Source organism: Balaenoptera acutorostrata, chromosome 11, assembly GCF_949987535.1.
Source record: "Balaenoptera acutorostrata chromosome 11, mBalAcu1.1, whole genome shotgun sequence".
Lineage (NCBI taxonomy): Eukaryota > Metazoa > Chordata > Mammalia > Artiodactyla > Balaenopteridae > Balaenoptera > Balaenoptera acutorostrata.
Genome location: NC_080074.1, coordinates 59,964,438 through 59,986,106, shown reverse-complemented (window position 1 = coordinate 59,986,106; position 21,669 = coordinate 59,964,438). Strand labels below are relative to the sequence as shown.

The window sequence follows — 21,669 nt, the reverse complement described above, 5'->3', positions numbered from 1 at the left end:
ACTTTATGCCATTAAAAAAAGAAAAGAACTAAAGTACAGAGTAGCTCCCTGGACCAGGAATAACCTATACATTGTTTTCCTATGAGACAGCACAGCGGTACAACCCTCTGCTCCTGCAAGAATACCCCTTAGAGATCTGGCATCCTGGGAAATCATCCAGTCCAAGGAAGTAGACCAAGACAGACCCAGGATGGGGAGCAGTAGTTAAGAAAAAAAGGAAAATAAATGGCATGCAAAACAATCTCATTAGAAAAATGAAACAGAAGAGCTAATTGCTGATTACCTGAAAACAAGAGATCCAAACAAGAAAAGTACACGTTCGGGACTTCCCTGGTGGTGCAGTGGTTAAGAATCCACCTGCCACTGCAGGGGACACGGGTTCGAGCCCTGGTCCGGGAAGATCCCACATGCCGTGGAGCAACTAAGCCCATGCGCCACAACTACTGAGCCTACGCTCTAGAGCCCGTGAGCCACAACTACTGAAGCCCGTGTGCCTACAGCCCGTGCTCCACAACAAGAGAAGCCTCCGCAATGAGAAGCCCGCGCACCGCAATGAAGAGCAGCCCCTGCTCACTGCAACTAGAGAAAGCCTGCGTGCAGCAACGAAGACCCAACACAGCCAAAAATAAATTAAATAAATTTAAAAAAAAGTACATGTTAAGAGAAACCACTATATAGTCTATAAAACTTTATTAAAATTGGGATTACTTACAAACTTGTACAATAAAAATGAAAAAATATATAATAAGACGTCGTCTTTTCTTACAGGAAAGTGAAAGTGAGACCCATGGCAAAGAGTCATCCCTGATCATTTTGTTGCTTTCAAACATTCATGAACTTATTTTAAATATAAATGACCAATCTTTTAAAAATAACACTAAGGCATTACCCACAGGCTAAAACTTACCCAGTAACTCCCTATTTCACCATCAATTCTAGAAACTTGATAAAGGGAGGCAACTGCAGGCTGTAACAGTTCTAACACTCAAATTATGAGCTATCTATTATGTTAATAAGAAAAGAATGTTGTCCATGCTGTAGAAAATTTCAGAGAAGGTGGTTTCACCATTTTCAAGTTATTGTCAAGAGTGTGAAAAGGAAGATGAGACACATAGGCGGGCGGTATGGGAGACAAAAGCCCCAAATTTGGGGATACTGTGTGCCATTCCCTTCCCCACTAAAGCTGTGTATTGACACTGGTGTGAATCCGCTTTGTTTATTCCCAGCAGGCTCTGGCTCCCATCATATAAGGCACCAAACTCCCTTTTCAGGGTAATAACTGTCTAGAATCCAACTCAACAGCAACTGAATCCATAAGCTAAGTTACCAAGAGATACCCCTGGAACACCACAATTGCATAGGTTTCCCTAAAAATCAATTTCTGCTACATCAAAACATAAACAAAAGGTTTTAGGTGCATTTGCCTTGTGCAATGGCTATTTTATGTTTATTACTTGGTTTCAGTGCCTATGTAACATGAAGGCATAATAAATCTGTCAAACTGTCCTCTCCTTGGTTCAGATAAAATTCTTGGCATTTCAATATAGATTATTATCTCTTATGTCAGACCTGAGTCCAAAGGAATACTAGAAGGACATTTAATTTCCTTTTCTCGTACTTCAACTTTCACTACTCAATTCAGAGAAAAGTTATGAGTACATAGCTAGGAACCATTTTTACGTAGGCATCCATCTGAGCCCATCGTTTTTTCTGGAACAACAAAAAGATTGAGGGCAACTGCATAATCCATTCCCAAGCCTTTTATGGATATCAGGGCCTGGGGGAACTACCTGGCCTATTTGGGTCCTTTCATTCATCAACTCTCTATTGTATATGCAAAGTGGGGATTGGGTTGAAGGAAACACAGTCAATGAAGAGAGGGCTAGGCCCTAAAATGGGATGTATTAGCACAAAATGGAACACTGGGACTCAAAGTCTATCATCAGCAAAATCCCGTAACCAACATAAAGGTCATGAATTTGGGGGGAGAAATAAACTAGTTTTGGTGGGATGAAGTGGCTGATAGGAATTTCTTATTAGAAGATATCAAAGTTGCTAAATTTTCCTTATTATCAGTCATTGGTTCCACAGGTCTTCTGAAAGTAATCTGAGTGGGAAAGTGAAGGGGAAATGTTTTAGGCCAGTTGGCTCTTGTATTCCCATTAATGGGAGTCATGCTCTACACAACTTGGTCGGACCCATTAGGGGCAATAGATTTCTGATGCTGATGGGACCCTGAGCTCTAGGGCCAATTTATAGCTTGATATTTGCCGAGCAAGATGCTGAAATGGCAGCAGACGTGGCTCCAATGTCCAGCTCACTCCGCAGTTATCCTTTCAATCCTTCTTGATGAGATCGGTCTGAGAGACGAGACTATGCTGAAACTGCAAGAGCTGTAACTGAAAATTAAATGGGGGCTTCAAGTAGTGACTGAGCCAGCAGACTAAGTGGCCAAAAGGGAGACAAGAACAGCTCCTAAAGAAGGTTTACGGAGTCAAGCAATCTCCAGGCACACAGAGGCTCTGAAGCATCTGGGGCAGAGCCACACAGGAAGACAGGGCAAGGACACACAGCACACCAGAGGCACCGTCCTTCACTGTCTGAGAGCAGCTCTCATGCTGCAGGACCCATTGTCATTGCCACTGCCTACAGCTCAGTTCTCCAACTACCAGACAGGGAGTAATAAACCGAGTTTGATTTTACTCATCCCAAATTCAAACACAGTGAGAAAAACTCATCTTGAGATGGAAACTGTATATCACAAGGGGTTTACTAAACAGAAAAAGACAAGAATCTTTCTCTACTTCACAATGCTTTCTCGCTGAAATAAAGACATGAGTCAGGAAAAGTCACACTGGAGGCAAGCAACCATGTCCCTAAGTAGTTATATGGGGAAGGCACCAAAGTCTCCAGGGAATCCTGAGACCATTTGTACAGCCAAATTATTTTTTCGAATCAGCTTAGGCTCCAATATGCTAAGTCTCGATTTCTATTAATAAGGCAAAAAATAGTAAATTTCAGAGGTCTTAACAGTTCTTTGTAGAGAGATAAAATGTTACCATGTACATAATTCACAAAGATAGAAAGGTTTCCTAATATAAATCAACTTTAACCCATGGCATCTGTCCAAATACTGCTTATTTTTCACTTTCTGCTATATGTCTATTTGCTGCCAACTGAGGTAGTTGTCAGTTTAGGACAGTTTAAAGCTGTGGGAAACACTGGCAGAAAAAAATCAACTGGCCACCTGGAGGGGAATCTCAGAACTGACATTTTGGAAGTCTGTAACGGAGTCCAGAACCTTTCAACATTATCTGTTAATGGCTGGTCTGAAGGAGTCATTATAGCTTTTTTTTTTTTTTTTTTTAATTATTTGTTTATATAACATTTTATTTATTTATTTATTTATGGCTGTGTTGGGTCTTCGTTTCTGTGCGAGGGCTTTCTCTAGTTGCGGCAAGTGGGGGCCACTCTTCATCGCGGTGCGCGGGCCTCATCGCGGCCTCTCTTGTTGCGGAGCACAGGCTCCAGACGCGCAGGCTCAGTAATTGTGGCTCACGGGCCTAGTTGCTCCGTGGCATGTGGGATCTTCCCAGCCCAGGGCTCGAACCCGTGTCCCCTGCATTGGCAGGCAGATTCTCAACCACTGCGCCACCAGGAAAGCCCTCATTATAGCTTTTTAAAAAATCATCTGCCTTCCCCATGATCATGGTAAGCCAGTCAGTCCAATGCTGTGCTCCTGCCATCAGTGTCTATCTTCCTGAATAAAGTAATTATAGCTTTTTCCAAGGTACGAGGGTGAAGATCACAGAGACAGAACCAAGCGAATGACAAGAGACTTGGGAATTTGCTCCCTCATAAATGGCACTGCTTGTTTATAAGGGTACTTTCCAATGGCAAAAGAAAGTGAAACCAATGCCACTGTGATAAAAGGCAGCATGAACCTCTGGTCAGAAATGGAATTGCAAATAAGTACAATAAGTTCATAGAAAAGTGCATCTGCTCCTGATGGCTGAACAAGCACCCAGAGGCATAAGGATTATCTGGAGGTCTATCTCCTGACAATGCAAATTGCGGCAGCCACATAGCTACAACGTGTATATTGTATCAAGAACCTTCATAGATAGTTTCAGGCTCACAAATTAGCCAGACTTCAGGTGGGGAGGGATACAGGTGGTATGGAAAGGCTGAAAAGAATAGGTAGAATGGGTAGACAAAGGAAGGGAAAGGAAAAGGAGATAGTTTCTTGATCCCACAGCAATTCAAAGATATGTGACCCACTGACAGGAAAAATGGAGAACCTTAAAAAGCATTTAAGTTCCCTAAATAAGATCACTTCTCCTAACCAGCAGAAACAATGCTATTATAAACCAAAGGGAAGAGAATATAAGAAATGAAACAAACTGAAATGTACATACTTCAGAGGTGAGGGAATAGACCCTTCCTGAAAGGGCAAAGGGGGCAACAAGGACTTAGAAGGGAAGAATGCAAACCTATTTTTAAAATAGAATTGAAAGTTAAATATAATAAAAACCCCAACAGACCTCATCTACAGAAAGGCCTGCAGGCAGGACTTAGAATATCATAGGTGTGAGAACTAATCCAAAGCTCAGCACAACACTCCTTGGGCTTTAATGGATAATCCATATTAATAAATACGTAGGGGCCTATGGGGCTTGTCACTCTGGAGCACTTGCTGGCTCTGGAACGAGTTTGTCACATTTTTTTAAAATGCATTCACTTAAAAAACAAGACAGACAAATAATAATCTATTTTCCTCTTAAAACAGTTAAAACAAGGATTATGCTAAAGTCACTGAAATAAAAGCAGAAGTAAAAGAGGCTCAGATTTGTGGATTTGTCTCTGAAAGATGCAGCCTATAGTCTGAAAGCATTACTTCACATATAAGTTATCACTTCTGAGTTTGAAATGCCACAACTGAATCAACTTTCAAAGAGGAGCTGGAATGCCATGCTAGCTGTGGCAATCCAGTTTCTTTGGAAATATAAAGGTGGGCCGAGAACTTAACCAATGGGTCGTGTTGGGAAGCAGTCAATACTTGATCCACTCTGCTTCCTCAGGACCCCACAGAGACCACCAAGACCATTTCCAGAGGGAGGTCTACTCAGGCCTCTAATTTCAGCGGGAGAATTTCAGCACTATCTCACCCTATTTCCAAGATTTGAGAAGCAATTGCGCAACACATGCAACCTGGACCATTGAGGTAACAAGCCAATCCACATAAAAATAACTGACGACCACCTAAGTCAACAAGCTGTTCTGTTGTGTGATGGGGGGGTACCGAGAATCTGAGTCCTCCTCCTCAGAGAATGTTTCTTCATAGAGTTCATCCTGGGCAATAATGCTCTCTAACCCATACTCCTGCTCATGGACAGAAACTTCATTTGGTGTGAGGTGGAAAGATCCTTCCACAAAGTCAGCAAATCTGAAAAACAGAAGATAATACTCATTAGGAACCTGCCTTCTGTCCTGTTTTCTTTCAAAATAAGAACAAATTGAAACCCTTGATATGCTCTCAGCTCAAATTATATTGAGTCTAGCCAACACCCTTATCCTAACTCTGGCAGGTAAGTAGACTAAAGCAAGAAATAAGAAGAAAAGGAAAGCTGGGATCATAGGCCAACATCTCCTGCAACCCCATCCTGCTTAATAAGCACTTTTAGTTATGGAAGTTTAGTTACCCTTTTTAGTTATGGAAGTGCTAAAGTTCCTTTAGTCATCCGTAATCCTGATAAGATTAAGGGGCATTACACATTTATTTGTGTTTATGGCCCTATAAACTTTATGCCATCAGGATTCCAAATTGAAGCTTCACATGTTTCCAAATAAAAAGGATCCCCTCTCCTAAAAAAATAAAAAAATAAAAAAAAACACTCAAGAGAGCAGTGCAAAACTATCAGAGGGGAAACTTAATATGGTACTAAAGTCTTCTCATCTCAATGCTAAAATCAAAGCTAGAGTAAATAGTTCTTTGAGGAATCAGAAAACAGCCTACTGCTTAACATATTATATGAGTACCTTTCTCTTGACTACTCCTAGATGAACAAGGAAAACAAAGCCACAAATACAAAATGATTATAGAAGTATAATCTCTGTTAAAACTGAAGGTCATAATTACCCTGACAGACACTTGGCACTTCTGGCAAAGAGTTTACCTTTTTGGAGACTGGATTCGAGAAACAGTCTTCCAAGCCGAGCAGTCTGGACTGTTGCAGTATTCTCTAAGCTTCTCTAAAGCCTTTCGGGTCTCTACCTCTCCTTGTATCCGATATTCTTCTTCTGTCAGAAGACGAGGGGGCACAGTCTTTTCTGTTGCATTACACATCTTTCTGTGCTCACCAAAATAACATCATTAATGATTAATCAGTAATCTACATCCACCCTTACGTCTAACTCCCTTCAGTGGGTCAAGCATACAGCAGACAGCCTGAACATTAAGAGTCACTGCTCCCACCTTTCTTCTACAGACATCTTTAATTATAATGTACCCTTGACATGTTAGACTATGAGTGACAAGTCATAGTCAATATTATTCATTAATGTGAACAAATTCACTTATTTTCCAATAAGTGACAGACAAAATATTTATTTCCCAATAAATGGAAAAACCACAAGAAATGATGGTGTAAGACTGTGGTTCATTAACTTGGGTCCCCCCGAACTGAAGGCATTACTTTGACTATCTGTAACAGAAAGAACATTGATAACCTCGGAACCTATGACCATTCCATAATCACCATACAAAGTGACAACATGCTTTGAATTACATCTTAAACTAAGAATAGGACTCCCAGAGCAATCTGAGAGCCAGTGTGAAATAATCTGAAACCAGGTGACCTGAGGCATGTGGTATAAAAGTGATATACTTTGCACCACCCAGTGGTAACAAGAACACATGACACTTTACTAGATGTTTTTATTTTATATATAAAATAACCAGAATTTATAAATTCTGTAAAAATGCCTACAGAGAATCTAAAAAGAAAGACTTGAAAGAAATAAAAGTGAAGCATAATACCATAAATTTGCATTAACAAAGAGGCTCCCAGGTCAACACCTCTGTCTCCTTTTGCTGCAACTGCATCCCACATTGCATGTTTCAGTACAAAGTTACACTGCCTTTCAGTCACCTGTAGGTGATGTACAGCCAGTGAATAGGGTACTCCAGGCTCTTAGTACACAGTGCAATGATGATAATGGCAAGGGCAATGTGTGGTATCTGGATACCGGAATACATGAAACATAAGCCCATCAGCTGCAAGGTCCAAGTCAGCAGGTTGATACTTCGTTCATTCTCCAAGGGCCCATACTTGTAACAGACTGCAAAACTCATGAATCCAACTGCAAGGACATAGCCTATGAGAAGAGTTATCAGAAGACATTCTTTTTAACCTACAGTTGGTAAAAATAATCTGTGTGGGGAACAGCAGTAGACTCACTATGTAGCGCCTACTGAACCAGGGAAATAGGTAAGATCTTTACTCAATTATTCACACTTTTTTCATTATTCATATATATTTATCTCTTTAAGCTTCTATCCTTTCTACTATCCCGAATTTATTTAATTCTCAAATGGAGAATTAAACCTACATGTTGAACAACTCTAAAATAGTCTGTTTAAAAAACCTAATATATGAAAATCCAGATTAACCTGCTCTCAAAGGATTAAGAGTTACTATCTTTATAACCAAAAGATTCTCGCTTTATAGATAAGGTTCATTGTAGAGTCCTTTACTTCTTAAGGTCCTCAAGTGTATTTAAAATATGATTATATTTATAAAGTCAATTTACAGCTTTTCAGAAAGATGCCTATTATGTAAAGAGAGATGTACTTATAAACACCAACAAATTAAAGTCTTCTCCCTAGCAGCATTTTAATTTAAGAGAAGGTGACAACTGTATAGAGGGATTAGAAATAAGTAAAGAATTATGATTCTCACAAGTTAACAAAATGGCATAGACTATTAAACTCCTGTAAGCAGTAAGCAAGCAACATCTTTTCATGATCAAATTAACTAAAACAGCCTATAAACATATAAAAAGTAAAGCAAAACCAACAACACTTACTTAAAAGATACTGCCAGTAACATCTCCAGATCTCCTGTAAATTTTTAAAAACTAGCTGAATGAGGTACAGAGAAAAGGACCAGCCTCCTACCAGGATGATGTAAATGGGACTTTTCTAAGAAAGAGTAAAAGTGAAAGCAAAAAGTTACAATGGGCTTTCCATACATAAAAGAAACAAAATAGAACTGTGATTTAAAAAAAAAAAAAATTCAACCTACTAAAAATGCACAAAACACAACTCTTAAAAAGATGTCCTTTATATTTTAAATGGTACAGTCTGCAAAGAAAACTGGGAAAATGAGATGCTAAATAACTTAAAAGCCTGGCTATATAATCTATGTAATTAACAAACAGGAAGAAGACTTTAATCCCCCCCACTGTATACAGGATTTCAAATAAAAAGGGAGAGATTGTATGTAATCAGGCTCCAAGTTTCATCATGGAAAGTACCTTTCTGAATCAAGGAAAGAGTAGGACATTTACTTATCAGCCATCAATGCAAATTTTCAGTGCTGTTAAGATTATCCAAAAAACAATCCTTCAACTATCCAAGCTCATCCTAACTGCATGTGAGGATTCTGCTCCTTACCTTGGGCATAAACTTGGACAGCATAAAAATGATGATTAGTAAAGAGGCCACAATTCCCACACTCATCCCAGTGGAATAGTAGAAGATTTGACTTCTGCAGAGAGAAAATTCATTTCATGACTACGTGTGTATTCTTCATATATGGCACTGTTCAAACTAGACAACTAACCCAGCCAAAAGACAGAAAAAAGGTACAAGGTAAGAGCAGGTATTTGCCCAACACTTGAGATGAGAAAACTGAAGAGACTAGTACAATGTAGCTGCTGCCAGATTATGAAGATTAGTATCAATAAGGGTCCCTCAAATATATCCCAGTAATAAACCTCTGCTTAGTCTCCCGCTCCCATCCCCAGTACCTCTCCCCGTGCAATTTCTAATGAGAATCTTTCTTCTGGGAACTGCACAGCTTCTCTAGGGAGAAGGAAGAGCCCCAGTAGACACTGGAAACTAGAACTGAACTGATTACCCAGAAGGATAAACCAAACACAGGGCACAGAACAGAGAGCTCCTATTCCTCTTCTAGGTTCTTTCTACCAGATATCCCTCCCTCACTTTGAGTTTCTCTCAGGATCCCCAAAATAAGGAACAACTTCCACCAACCTTGCTCCAGCTGAACTTCAATTGGTAAGCTTTCATTCACCATTCCACAAATATTCTCCTTGTGTTCAAAGTTAATGTTAATTCTACCTTTGTTCAATGTTTGTTATCTATATGTTTTCTTTATATTTGTACATGTCTGTTTCACCTAGCTAGTAGGTTCCTAAAGGCAGGAAATGAGTAAGTGGTTGATATTTGTTTCTTTACTTCTGAACAGCATGAAACTCATCAACACACAGCCTTGTAAAAATGAGGGCTAAACATTTCTAATGGTGGAAAGGGTGGTGCTGTATTGGCTAAATCCCACACATGATGGGTAACCTAATGGGGGAATTTCATTATTACCAATCTTATTAATACAAGAAAAAAATAATAATTATAACACATTATTTTTTTAAATTATTGAAGCAGGCAATGGCCTAGCCATCCATAAAGGTCCTAGAAAAGGGAATGGCAGCACTTCAAGTCTTTATGATAAAAGTCAAGCAGGGTTGGACTTCCCTGGTGGCGCAGTGGTTAAGAATCCGCCTGCCAATGCAGGGGACACGGGTTTGAGCCCTGGTCCGGGAAGATCTCACATGCCACAGAGCAACTAAGCCCGTGCGCCACAACTATTGAGCCTGCACTCTAGAGCCCGCGAGCCACAACTACTGAGCCCACGCGCCTAGAGCCCGTGCTCCGCAACAAGAGAAGCCACCACAGTGAGAAGCCCGTGCACCGCAACGAAGAGTAGCCCCCACTCGCCGCAACTAGAGAAAGCCCGTGCGCAGCAACGAAGACCCAACGCAGCCAAAAATGAATTAAAAAAAAAAAGTCAAGCAGTGTAGGTCTGAGCCTCCTCATTCTGCCCTCTAGCCTTCGAACCTACCTGCTCAGCAAGTCACCACAAAAAAATAGAATAAGTCCAAGGAGAAAAATGAGGAAGAGTTTGGGGTCAAATCCTGAAATAAATAAAAGACTTCTGCTTAATAGGGGAACAAAACAATTTAAGGCATTATAGAATAAAAGACAATGTTGGCATCATTGGTCAGCTAATAAAATATATGCAAACAGCCCACCTAAACAGCATTTTAAATTCCACACAAAGCCTGGGCACCCTTCCAAAGAGAAAGTATAATTAGGTCTCTGTCTAACCTGTACTTCCCTCAAGAGTTTATTTTTATTTTGGCTACTAAGCTAAGGCTAAAAGAAGCTAAGCTTTGCTTTGGATGGAGCCATAGTGCCATCAGCACTTCATGCAGTCGCCCACAAGGGGTCTCCACCACTCTGGTTTTCAGGCCTTAAGTCACACACGCTCGGATTCAGATTAGCCCAGAACTTGGGGTCAGGGCCCTCTGCTGTTCTCTAACTGTTGGTCTCTGCTTCACCACCACCACCACCTACTTCTCTTCACTACACAAGCACTGTGTTGGAAAAGCCTACACTCAAACACATCTCACCCAGGACCGGGGGCCCAAGCACAGACCCCTTACTGGCATACCAGACACTCCCACAGCTTTCACATTCAAGAGCTCTGAGTCTAGGGGAAGTCCACAAACAGAACAGGAGTGAGAGGGATCAGTAAATGCAAAAGGAACACCAAAAAACAGGCTGATCCTGTTCAACCAAAGAACTGTGGAACCCTAGGACAGTTAGAAGGGCACAACATATTTCGTAGCAAAACCCAGGAACATTTCTACTACTTACAACATTACTCTCCTAAGACAGTAGTTACCAAGGAGAGACAAAAAGTCACAGAGAATCCAACAGGATAATGATCCACCTCTTTGTGAAACTTTCTCAGACACATTCAGAGAAGGGAAAACTCCCAATTAGACTGAATAAGCCTGAAACTGCAGTGATCTTCATATTTATTTATGGTTCCACATACATTCTTTTGCTTGTGAGGTATTCAGTTCTACCCTTCTTCAGTTTTTATTGTTAACCATTCATGTCTTCAAATGTAGACCTGTACATTTCAAGACATCTGTCTTTGTCTATAAGTGCCCAGAAGACAGGAATACATCTATCTTACTCTGAAGAATACTAGGCATATCAGCTCAGAGCCATTGGAAGTATTAGGAATGCAAGTCTTCACAATTCCAGGTAAGGAAGTACTCAGAATGACTTACGGTAAAGTCTCAAATCTAGGCCTAAAGGGTTTTATGAGGGGTGGAGGCTCTCTGAACTGTTTGGAGCAGTGGTATATTCAGGTTATAATCAGAACCAAAATGGAGTTGTCTTGGGCTGACTTTTCTCACTAACTATACCCTCCAAAGCTCAGTCCCTTCTCACCATAGAATCCATCAGAAAAACAGAGGTAAGACTTACTCCGGGTCACAATGACACTGTACTTGGTGTCTTCCTCTAAAATCTCAACTTTGAGGCAGGTTTTTGTGCTGTACAGACCCACGTTAACATAGGTGTCATTCAATTTCTCTTTCAAAAAGGAGGAAAAAAAGTTCCAGATACTGAACTGCTCTAGCTCCTTCAGTTTCTCCTCATTCTCCACCTGGGTGACTCGGACCAGTTTGGAACTATTTACCCGAATCTGTAACACAAGTAAAATCAGGATGAGAAAGAAGAAAGTAGGAATTTAAAATTTTCACAAATACAATTAAAAAAAAAAAAAAAAAACCTTTAGAGTAAATAACTAAATCAATAATGGCACCAGCTTTCCACAGGCTTACGAGAAATATAGAGATACAGCAGCTAAAAGATAACTGGGCAAATAACACTGCACATGGTACAGAGAGGCAGCTGTTAGAATGTTTTATTGTTAACATGATCTGAATCTAGTATTAGGCCAGAACATGGGGGAAAAAAAGACTTCCAAGCTGAAAGAGTCACCAGTACAGCTATTTATGAGAGATCATACAAAGCAAGGGTCTAGAATATTAAGAAAACTGCCAGGCTTCCCTGGTGGTGCAGTGGTTGAGAGTCTGCCTGCCAGTGCAGGGGACACGGGTTCGAGCCCTGGTCTGGGAAGATCCCACATGCCGCGAGCAACTGAGCCCATGAACCACAACTACTGAGCCTGCGTGTCTGGAGCCTGTGCTCCGCAACAAGAGAGGCCGCGACAGTGAGAGGCCCGCGCACCGCGATGAAGAGTGGCTCCCGCTTGCCGCAACTAGAGAAAGCCCTAGCGCAGAAACGAAGACCCAACATAGCAATCAATCAATCAATCTATCTATCTTTGAATTAAAAAAAAAAAACAAAACTGTGACCTTTAGTAGTAAAGTTCCTTCTAGAAAAAAAAAAAAAGAAAAAGAAAACTGCCAGGCATAAACAGCACCAAAAATGTTTCCCATAATGACAAGCTGAAAAGTTCAACCCTTTGTCACAAATCACTGATTATGGGTAAATGTTGGTTATAATGTGCTCCAGATCTTTATATCAGACAATGAAAAAAGAGAATTTTTTTAAAAAACCCACGAGCCCACTCTTATGTTTTTGATGTGAACAAATCCCTTATCAGTAACTATGCTTATAGCAGCAGAAACATGTCCAAAGGACTCATTTTGTTCAATCATTACAGCCAGACACTCTGGCTCAACAGTGTTATGAAGTAAATGAGACCAAAGTCATTCTATCAAGGGGAAACTTCAGCTCAGGGCATTTATGCAACACCTTGTGTAGAATCAAAATAGAATAGGAGCAGCAAGGCAAGAGTTTACATCCTGATAGGCACACAACAGTTTCCTGCCCAAAGAAGGCATAAGACCTTTAAAAAGAAAGAGAGGTGTATGTGTGTGTGTGTGTCTATGAGTGTAAAAGGAGTGAGGGGAAGAGAATGAAGTAGTCTCTTGGGGAAAAGGAGGAAGGAAGTTTATCTCAGGCCACTTAAAGAAACAGAGAGAGGAACACAAAATTGGCATAAATGCTTTACTGATGAAAACACTGACGAGATTAAGAATAATCATAATCTTATCAAGGTTGTTAATTTTATACATATATATATATATATATTTTAATTGCATGTGAGAAGGGAAGAAAGTGTCAATGTACTCACTGATCACAGACAGATATTCACAGAAACTGCCCTTGCCAGGAGCCTCCAAATCATTACCTGGATCTGTGTCCATATATCATGCCACTTTGGGATCAGCACATTTTTATAACAGGATTGTTGACTGGTATTCATATAATAAACTTTGGATTCCTGAAGCATGACCACATTTAAATCAATTCCGGCTTTATGCAAAGAAAGAAAATAACAATTAAGTATAATAACAGAACAAGCTAATGACTATAACTCACTTCATAAAAAGAATTAAACTGACCACTTTCTTAAAGCTGGGGTTAAAAATATCAGCGACTAAGACACAAAGAAGAAAACTGAGATGAGAGAAGAAATAAGGCAGTCTTATTTCTGTCAAATGTAATTATTTAAATATTACAAATAGTCACTAATCCAGGATAAGTAATAATAAAAGCCACTATTATGTGTTTATTAAGACAGATAGTATGTTGTCTGTCTCATTTAACCCTCCCAACAATGCTGTGAGGTAGGCACTCTCATAACCCCCATTTTACAAATGAGGAAACTGATGTTTAGGAAAGATTAAGTAATTTGCCCAAAGTCACACAGCTAGTAAATAGCTTAACTGAGATTCACACCCAGGTCCTGTTTCTCTTATAAAGGCATAGCTAAAGTAACCCCATCTGGTGACTTTCTCTATCCATATCCTGAGTAGGATGAACAGAATTAGCAACATTTTTTGTATTTAGAGTACTTTAAGCAGATACTAAAAGACTGCAAAGTTGCTTTTTTCCAGCTGTTTTGTTTCATTCAAGTTTTAAGAGCAGCCAATAAACATATGCAGTCCCTCTGATTTTACCAAAACAGATCTCCCCTCAGGAATTTATATTCAGTCGCAGCTAATTAAAGGTTTACAAGTGACCATTATCATATCTTCTCACCCAAGTTTGCACAAGCTACCTTCTTTACCACAAAACATTTCAATATCTTCTTCCTTGCTCTACACTGTACTTACCAACTCATTTAGTGCTACCCTAAGGGGAAATTTAGCTAACTCTTTGGTTCTTAGTATAAAGGTGGGTAGATTTAAATAAACAAAACACCCCAAAACACAAAAACCTCAAACAAACCTTAGAAAGCCAAAGTTACACACATAAAAAAGGCAATGGCATCCATCAGTTCAAAATGGTTTTAGAGTGAAGCTCAGACTAATTTTGAAGTTAAATTCGGTCTTAAACCTAAATGTTAAGAACGAAAACTACAAAACCCTTAGAAGAAGAAAACAGGTGTGTAAACCTTTGTGACCCTGGATTAGACAATGGTTTCAAAATTTTTAAACTTTTGTGTTTCAATGGCCACTATCAAGAAAGTGAAAAGACGACCCACAAAGTGGGAGGAAATATTTGCAAATCATATATCTGATAAGGGTCTAATATCCAGAATATATAAAGAACTACTACAATTCAACAATAAAAAGAGAAATAACCCAATTTTTAGAATGCACAAAGGATTTGAATAGACATTTCTCCAAAGAGATATACAAACGGCCAATAAGCACAATGAAAAGAGGTTCAACATCATTAGCCATTATGGAAATGCAAGTCAAAACCACAATGAAATACCACTTCACATTCACTAGGATGGCTATAATCAAAAAAGAGGACAATAACCACGTGTTGGCAAGGATGTGCAGAAACTGGAACCCTCATACATTGCTGGTGGGAATGTAAAATGGTACAGTCTCTCTGGAAAACAGCTTGGCAGTTCCTCAAAAACTAAAACACAATTATTATATGACATAGCAATTCCACTCCTATGTATACACCCAAGAGAAGTGAAAACATGTTCACACCAAAACCTGTACACAAATGTTCACTGCAGCAATATCCATAATAACCAAAAAGTGGAAACACCCCAAATGTCCATCAGCTGACCAATGGATAAGCAAAATGTGGTATTATTCATACAATGGAATATTATTCAGCCATAAAAAGAAGTACTGATACATACTACAACATGAACCTTAAAAACATTATGCTGAATGAAAGCCAGTCAAGAAAAAGTCCACATACTAAATGATTCCATTTATATAAATATCCAGAATAAGCAAATCCGCAGAAAGTAGATTAGTGGTTGTCAGGGGCTAGGAGGAGAAGGGAATGGGAAGAGACCTTTAAGGGGTATGGGGCCTCATTTTGGAGTAATAAAAATATTCTGGGGATCCCTGGTGCCACAGTAGTTAAGAATCCGCCTGCCAATGCAGGGGACATGGGTTCGAGCCCTGGTCCTGGAAGATCCCACATGCTGTGGAGCAACTAAACCCGTGCGCCACAACTACTGAAGCCCGTGTGCCACAACTACTGAAGCCTGCGCGCCTAGAGCCCATGCTCCACGACAAGAGAAGCCTCCGCAATAAGCCCTCACACCGCAAGGAAGAGCAGCCCCCACTCGCAGCAACTAGAGAAAGCCCATGCACAGCAACAGAAGACCCAACGCAGCCAATAAATAAATAAATAAAATCTACTAAAAAAAAATTCTGTAATTAGTCAGTGGTGATGGTTGCACAATACTGTGAATACAGCTGCCCCATTAACAACCATGGTTAGGGATGCCACCTCTCTGCTCAGTCAAAAATCAGCGTATAACTTTAGTCAGCCCTCTGGATCCACAGTTCCGCATCTGTGGATTCAACCAACCAAAGATCAGGTAGTACTATAGTATGTATTTACTGAAAATAAAAATCCACGTATAAGTGGACCCATGCAATTCAAATCTGTGTTGTTCAAGGATCAACTGTATACTGAAAACCAATGAAAGGGTGGATTTTATGGTATGTGAATTATATCTCAATATTTTAAAATTCAGTCAATATTGTAGGGGAGGAAAAAGTTTTCCTTGACCCTCTTGGGTCCCTGGCTGGGTCCAAAAATTAAACTGACAAAGACATATTAACAGGAGAAAAGCATACAAATTTATTTCATATCTTTTATGTGACATGAAAGTCTTTAAGGAAATAAAGACCCAAAGAAACAGACCCACGTACTTTTATGCTAGGTTTGACGAAAAGTGGACATTCGCAGAGGAACGATAGGTTGAGTATGAGGTAAGTGTAGTAAACTGGGGGAAACTGAGCAAGGCCTGTTTATTAGGATTCTTCTTCATGCCCCTTTGTCTTCGAAGATAAGGATGCTCCTTTCCTCCAGGTATAGGGAGGACACCTCTCACATGAGGATGTTATGGCCTATTTCAAGGAAGGAGGGCTAAGTGCGGTAGGTCAGAGTTACTTTTCAGCTTTGCTGTTTTCTCAAACTCCCTCAGCTTAAAATATTCAATATGCCAAGGTGCCATATTTTAGAGTAATATGTCCTGAACCCCATCTATCAATCTCTCACTAGGGTTTAATTCAATAGTAATTTGGATTTCCTCCAAGCCTATTTTTCATAAAATGAAACCTTTTCAAAATCCTATTGACATTTGTTTCACTAGCAAGCCCAAATATACTGAAAGAACACCCACTCACAAATATGGATCAAGAGTTTATTTTCTTCTGGAGACTGTAAGAGAGTAAGATTATGTGAAGCTTAAAACTAGTGTATTTACAAATAAATTTTTAAAAACCCAAGAGTCACACTTTATTAACTCCTTCTCTCCCAAAACACCAAGTAATATAACACATCTCTTTAAGCCCATTATTATTTTCAAGAGGGTAGTAAGATACAAATAATATGTCAATAGCACAGGAGATTTGAAAAACTTAATGCCATTAAGACATCAGTATTTGTAAACCAGTTTTAAAATTCTTCAATGTCATTTTCCTAAAGAAATAAAACCTTTATAAAAAGCAACATTTTGGGGGTAATTCCCTGGCCGTCCAGTGTTTAGGACTCCCGTGCTTCCACTGTAGGGAGCACAGGTTCTATCCCTGGTCAGGGAACTAAGATCCCACGGACAAATAAATAAATAATTTAACAAGCAACACTTTCTTAAACCTAGTTCTTCCTTTTCCCAAGTTCCACACCATTCAAAGGAAAGCACTGTAAATAAACAAACAAACCTCTCTAATAGCAACCTCCTACAGAAATCAGCACCTTGGCCAGCCACATCTTTGGAAATTCATTGAGAGGGAAAATACACCAAATCAGCCTCAGGGGATAATCTGTGGAAACAATCACCACTCCAACTATAGTTTAAATTATTAGAAAAACATAGAACTAAACCAATTACCTTAAACATATACAAGCTGTCAAAATGCTCATGTTACAATCTTGTGCTTCCCACAGCAAAAGGACATACACAACACTTTCCTTCCCCTCCCCAAAGTGAGTTAGCCAGCATGTTAAAAAGCAGAATGAATTAAACATTTAAAAAATGCCTTCAGAGCACAAAGATCTAGTTCTTCTTAGAAAATGCCTCCTTGGAATTCAGTGAATCACAACTTGCTTATTGTATTTACCCATAAACCAGCTACTTAAAAGTTAGTAACTTTGTATTTACTTATATTCATCAATCAACAACACTGATCATTTAACATCTACTGGTAGAAGGTAATGAAAATGATTCATGGTATGTGAGGACCAGAAAAGACCCTAAAAATTTATGAAAAACCACCCCTTCTAATTCTTAAATAGCCTCTATTCATTTCTGTCAAGAGGTAATCCAGTTCATACTTAAAAGCATCGTAAAATGCTCCTTAAAAACTAGCATCTTAAATTAGTGGGCTTAGCAAAGGATTATTCAATGTGATGCTGGTACAACTGCCTGGTTATTTGGAAAATAAAATCTATCTAGATACCTCACACCAAATACTAACATTAACCATTGATTAAAAAGTAAAATGGGGCTTCCCTGGTGGTGCAGTGGTTGAGAATCTGCCTGCCAATGCAGGGGACACGGGTTCGAGCCCTGGTCTGGGAAGATCCCACATGCCGCAGAGCAACTGGGCACGTGAGCCACAACTACTGAGCCTGCGCGTCTGGAGCCTGTGCTCCGCAACAGGAGAGGCCGCGACAGTGAGAGGCCCGCGCACCGTGATGAAGAGTGGCCCCCGCTCGCCACAACCAAGGAAAGCCCTCGCACAGAAACGAAGACCCAACATAGCCAAAAATAAATAAATAAATAAATTTAAAAAAAAAAAGTAAAATGAAAAATAATTAAATTGTACCACAAAATATACATATATAAAAATTTAATTTTGGAGGACTCTTTAAGTACAAAAGCAATGGAAATAAATCTAAAGAATAAAATCAAGTGATCACATAAAAAATATAAATCTTCTATTTAAAAAGATAAAGGGGGCAAACAAATTAAAGTTCTGTAATAAATAATAAACAAATAGATTATAAAAATATACATCCTTAATATATTAAAAAGTTCATCAACTGATTTTAAAAGTACACAAAAATTCCAATAAACAGTAATCACAATAAATAGGCCAAGAGCAAAGGACACATTCTCCAAAAAATGTAAACTCTAAACAGAAAATTAAATAACTAATGAACATTTGAAAGATGCTTCCTCACAAATAACGCAAGAAATGCAAAGTAAATTAAGATGCCACTTTCAATCTATCAAATTAGCAAATGTGTTTCCGTCTGGAATATCCAATGCTGGCAAGGGTATAGGTCACAAGCAAATACAGCTTATAATCGTATAAACCAGCACACCTTTTCAGAAAAATATTTTAGCAAGATGTTTCAAGGGTCTTAAATATATTTTAGCTTTTGATTGAATAAATCCATTTCTGAGAATCTATCCTAAAAAAAAAAAAAAAATCTGTCCACAAGATGAAAGTAAAAATAACATTTATGAAGAATTTTAAATGACATAGGAAAATGTTTATGCTACAAACCCAAATGAGAAAACTATCTCTGGCAGCAACTGGTGGCCTCCAGGGAAGAGAACTGAAGTGCTGACAGGTTTATGAATATATTATCAATCCAAAAAAATTTTTAATTAAAAACACGTGGAAACAGACCAGAAGAAAGTGTGCTTTAACGGACTGCCTCTGAATGGAATAAACAGTGAGTGATTTTGCTACTTCCTTATACTTAATTGTACTTGCCAAATAGTCTAAAAGAACTCCCTGCCTTTTGAAGTACTCCATTCTCTCTTTAGGTAGCTCTCACTTTTAGAAAGTTCCACTTCATTACATGATTGTCTCTTTGTAGCTGCCACCTACATGATCTATTAGGCCATAAAGAACACGTATCCCAAGTTTACCCTTCTCCAAGCCAAAAAGTCCCCATTCCTCTCCTTATTAAAGAAACTTTGAGCCTGCTGATTGAGCACGGACTACATAGGAGCATTTTGATATAAATATTCTCTTTCATTTCCACAATACACAGCCTCTAAGGTTAAACATCTGGTCAAAGTTCATTCAGATCATTATGTAGCCCTTCAAATGTTACTCTGGGCCCTGACCCTGGAAAAGTACCTTCTTGGTTACCTACTCCCCTCTCCCTATAAAAACCATTTCAGAAGGACGCTGCAGTTTGAAACTAGTTCTACGGATCCTGAGATAACCTTAAAGCTGCAGCTAAGGATAATCATAAGTGACAGCAATAGATAGGCAGCAAACGACGGAAGAGGTGAGAGAGCATATGTGTTTACAAGATACGATTCTCCTTAATCCCATGAGTCTCTACTCCCTCCAGTGGAAGCCTGGAAACATCACTTATCTTTCTGTTGTGCATTTAACAAGGGTAGGAGGTTTTTTAAAAACACACTCTAGGTTTTCTGAATTAGAGCGGAAAAGGAAAACAATTTCATCCCAGTCCAGAGCCAATTATGCAGTAGCAGGCATCAAGAAAGTTTGCTTGAAGAATGAATAAATTTCCAAAAGAAAACTACTCGATGCTGACTAGCGTTTTTGGAAACGGGAATTTAACGGCTCCAGGTAGGTTCTATAGGGCCGGTTGGAGCCAGGATCTTACAAGGGCATAAGATACTGAAAGAGATCACTGCATTTCAGTGAACTGTAATTATCTGTTCAGCCACCCATGCCGAGTCCTTGACAGCATACGCTCAGGTGTCGCTAATTTTCTGAATGAACGGGATGCTCCCCTCCCAGTGGCAGCTCTGCCTGTCCATTCGGTCCTGGGGTCACCTTCCTTTTAACAACAACAATAAAACAAAACAATAAAAAAAAAATCGAGGAGGCCCATGCAGCAGGACGCAGCCCCCAGGACCGCTTCTCACCCAGTGCAGGCCTCCCCGTCTCCGCCAAAAGGGCTTCAAGCTCCTCCCCACTCTGGGTAGCTCCCGCAGGCCGCCCCAGGGCCCTGGTCCCTCAGTGCCGGCGCCCATTCGCCAAGGATGAAGCTTCTTCCTCCGCACCACGCCCGCGCCCCTCAGAATAACGGCCCACGCCCTGGGGACACTCCCCACTTTTCTAAATATAACCCCTCGGCACCCGCCCCCTCGGCTGCTGCTGCCGGGCGGTACCTGAGCCGCAGACCAAGCAGCCAGAGAGGACCAGGAGCAGTCGCACTGCACCACCGCCCCCGGCCCCCCAGCTCCAGGGCCCGGCACCAACTGCAGGTAAGACCGCCACTTTCATTCCTCCCGCCATGGCCTCCTCACGCCGCCGCCTCCTCACGTGCCTCTCCCCGGCAACTAACCCGGAACTGGCAGGGCCAGCAGCCTATCCGCTACAAGACCCGCCCCCTAGCAACCAATCGGCCGGGCGGGGCTTCGAGCATTCAGTCCTTTATGGACCCTATAGTCCCGCCTCTTAGCAACTGATGCGCGAGGGCGGAAAGAAGCAGCTTTCAGCCTATTAGAAAACTGGTTCTCATATTAGCAATGGCGACAGGAAGATCCCACCCCTTAACAACATGCTTCCGTCTCCAGTTTATTTACAACTGGCGCGATTGATGGTAAGTTTAACCAATAGAAAATCAAAATGGGCGAGCACTTCTTGACCAAACTTGATATTTCCATCGAAATTGGCTCAGGTTCCCTCTGTTTCCTTTCTTTCCTTTTCACCACGATCTTGTCATTGTGGGAAACTTAAGACATTGTGTCCTCCAAAGTCCTAAATGATTTAGAAGGGAAGTAACAAAAAATTGTGTTGACAGTTTTATAAGGAATAAACATTAACGTTTAAAAATGTGGTTACATGGGGCTTCCCTGGTGGCGCAGTGGTTGAGAATCCGCCTGCCAGTGCAGGGAACACGGGTTCGATTCCTGGTCCGGGAAGATCCCACATGCCGCGCAGCAACTAAGCTCCTGCTGCCACAACTACTGAGCCTGTGCTCTAGAGCCCGTGAGCCACAACTACTGAGACCACATGCTGCAACTACTGAAGCCCACGCGCCTAGAGCCCGTGCTCTGCAGCAAGAGAAGCCACCGCAATGAGAAGCCCGCGCACTGCAATGAAGAGTAGCCCCCGCTTGCCGCAATTAGAGAAAGCCCGCGCGCAGCAACACAGACC

At 40.4% G+C, this 21,669-nt stretch overlaps 1 protein-coding gene across 3 annotated transcripts; it reads right to left on the bottom strand.

Moving 5' to 3' along the window:
- Positions 1–673: 673 nt before the first annotated feature.
- NEMP1 (nuclear envelope integral membrane protein 1) lies at positions 674–20,863 on the bottom strand. Of its 3 annotated transcripts, none has more exons than XM_057557197.1 (9): positions 20,679–20,863; positions 13,323–13,447; positions 11,585–11,804; positions 10,143–10,215; positions 8,678–8,771; positions 8,089–8,203; positions 7,152–7,362; positions 6,177–6,350; positions 674–5,446 (listed from the first exon to the last, which is right to left on the bottom strand). In XM_057557197.1, the coding sequence occupies exons 1-9, from the start codon at positions 20,803–20,805 to the stop codon at positions 5,263–5,265; spliced, it is 1,323 nt and encodes a 440-aa protein (XP_057413180.1). In that variant the 5' UTR covers positions 20,806–20,863; the 3' UTR covers positions 674–5,262. The 3 variants fall into 3 exon arrangements, with proteins under 3 accessions (XP_057413180.1, XP_007179699.1, XP_057413181.1); XM_007179637.2 differs by having other exon boundaries at positions 7,152–7,377; positions 20,679–20,862; XM_057557198.1 differs by lacking the exon at positions 20,679–20,863 and adding an exon at positions 20,433–20,646 and having other exon boundaries at positions 7,152–7,377.
- Positions 20,864–21,669: the final 806 nt, after the last annotated feature.

What these genes read in the sequence shown, in the direction of transcription:
- NEMP1 (XM_007179637.2), bottom strand. Translation starts at nt 20,805, where the DNA reads ATGGCGGGAGGAATGAAAGTGGCGGTCTTACCTGCAGTTGGTGCCGGG. An exon ending in CTGCTTGGTCTGCGGCTCAG is followed by an intron (nt 13,448 to 20,678) that starts GTACCGCCCGGC and finishes CTTTGCATAAAG; the next exon opens with CCGGAATTGATTTAAATGTG. An exon ending in CAGTGTCATTGTGACCCGGA is followed by an intron (nt 10,216 to 11,584) that starts GTAAGTCTTACC and finishes TATTTATTTCAG; the next exon opens with GATTTGACCCCAAACTCTTC.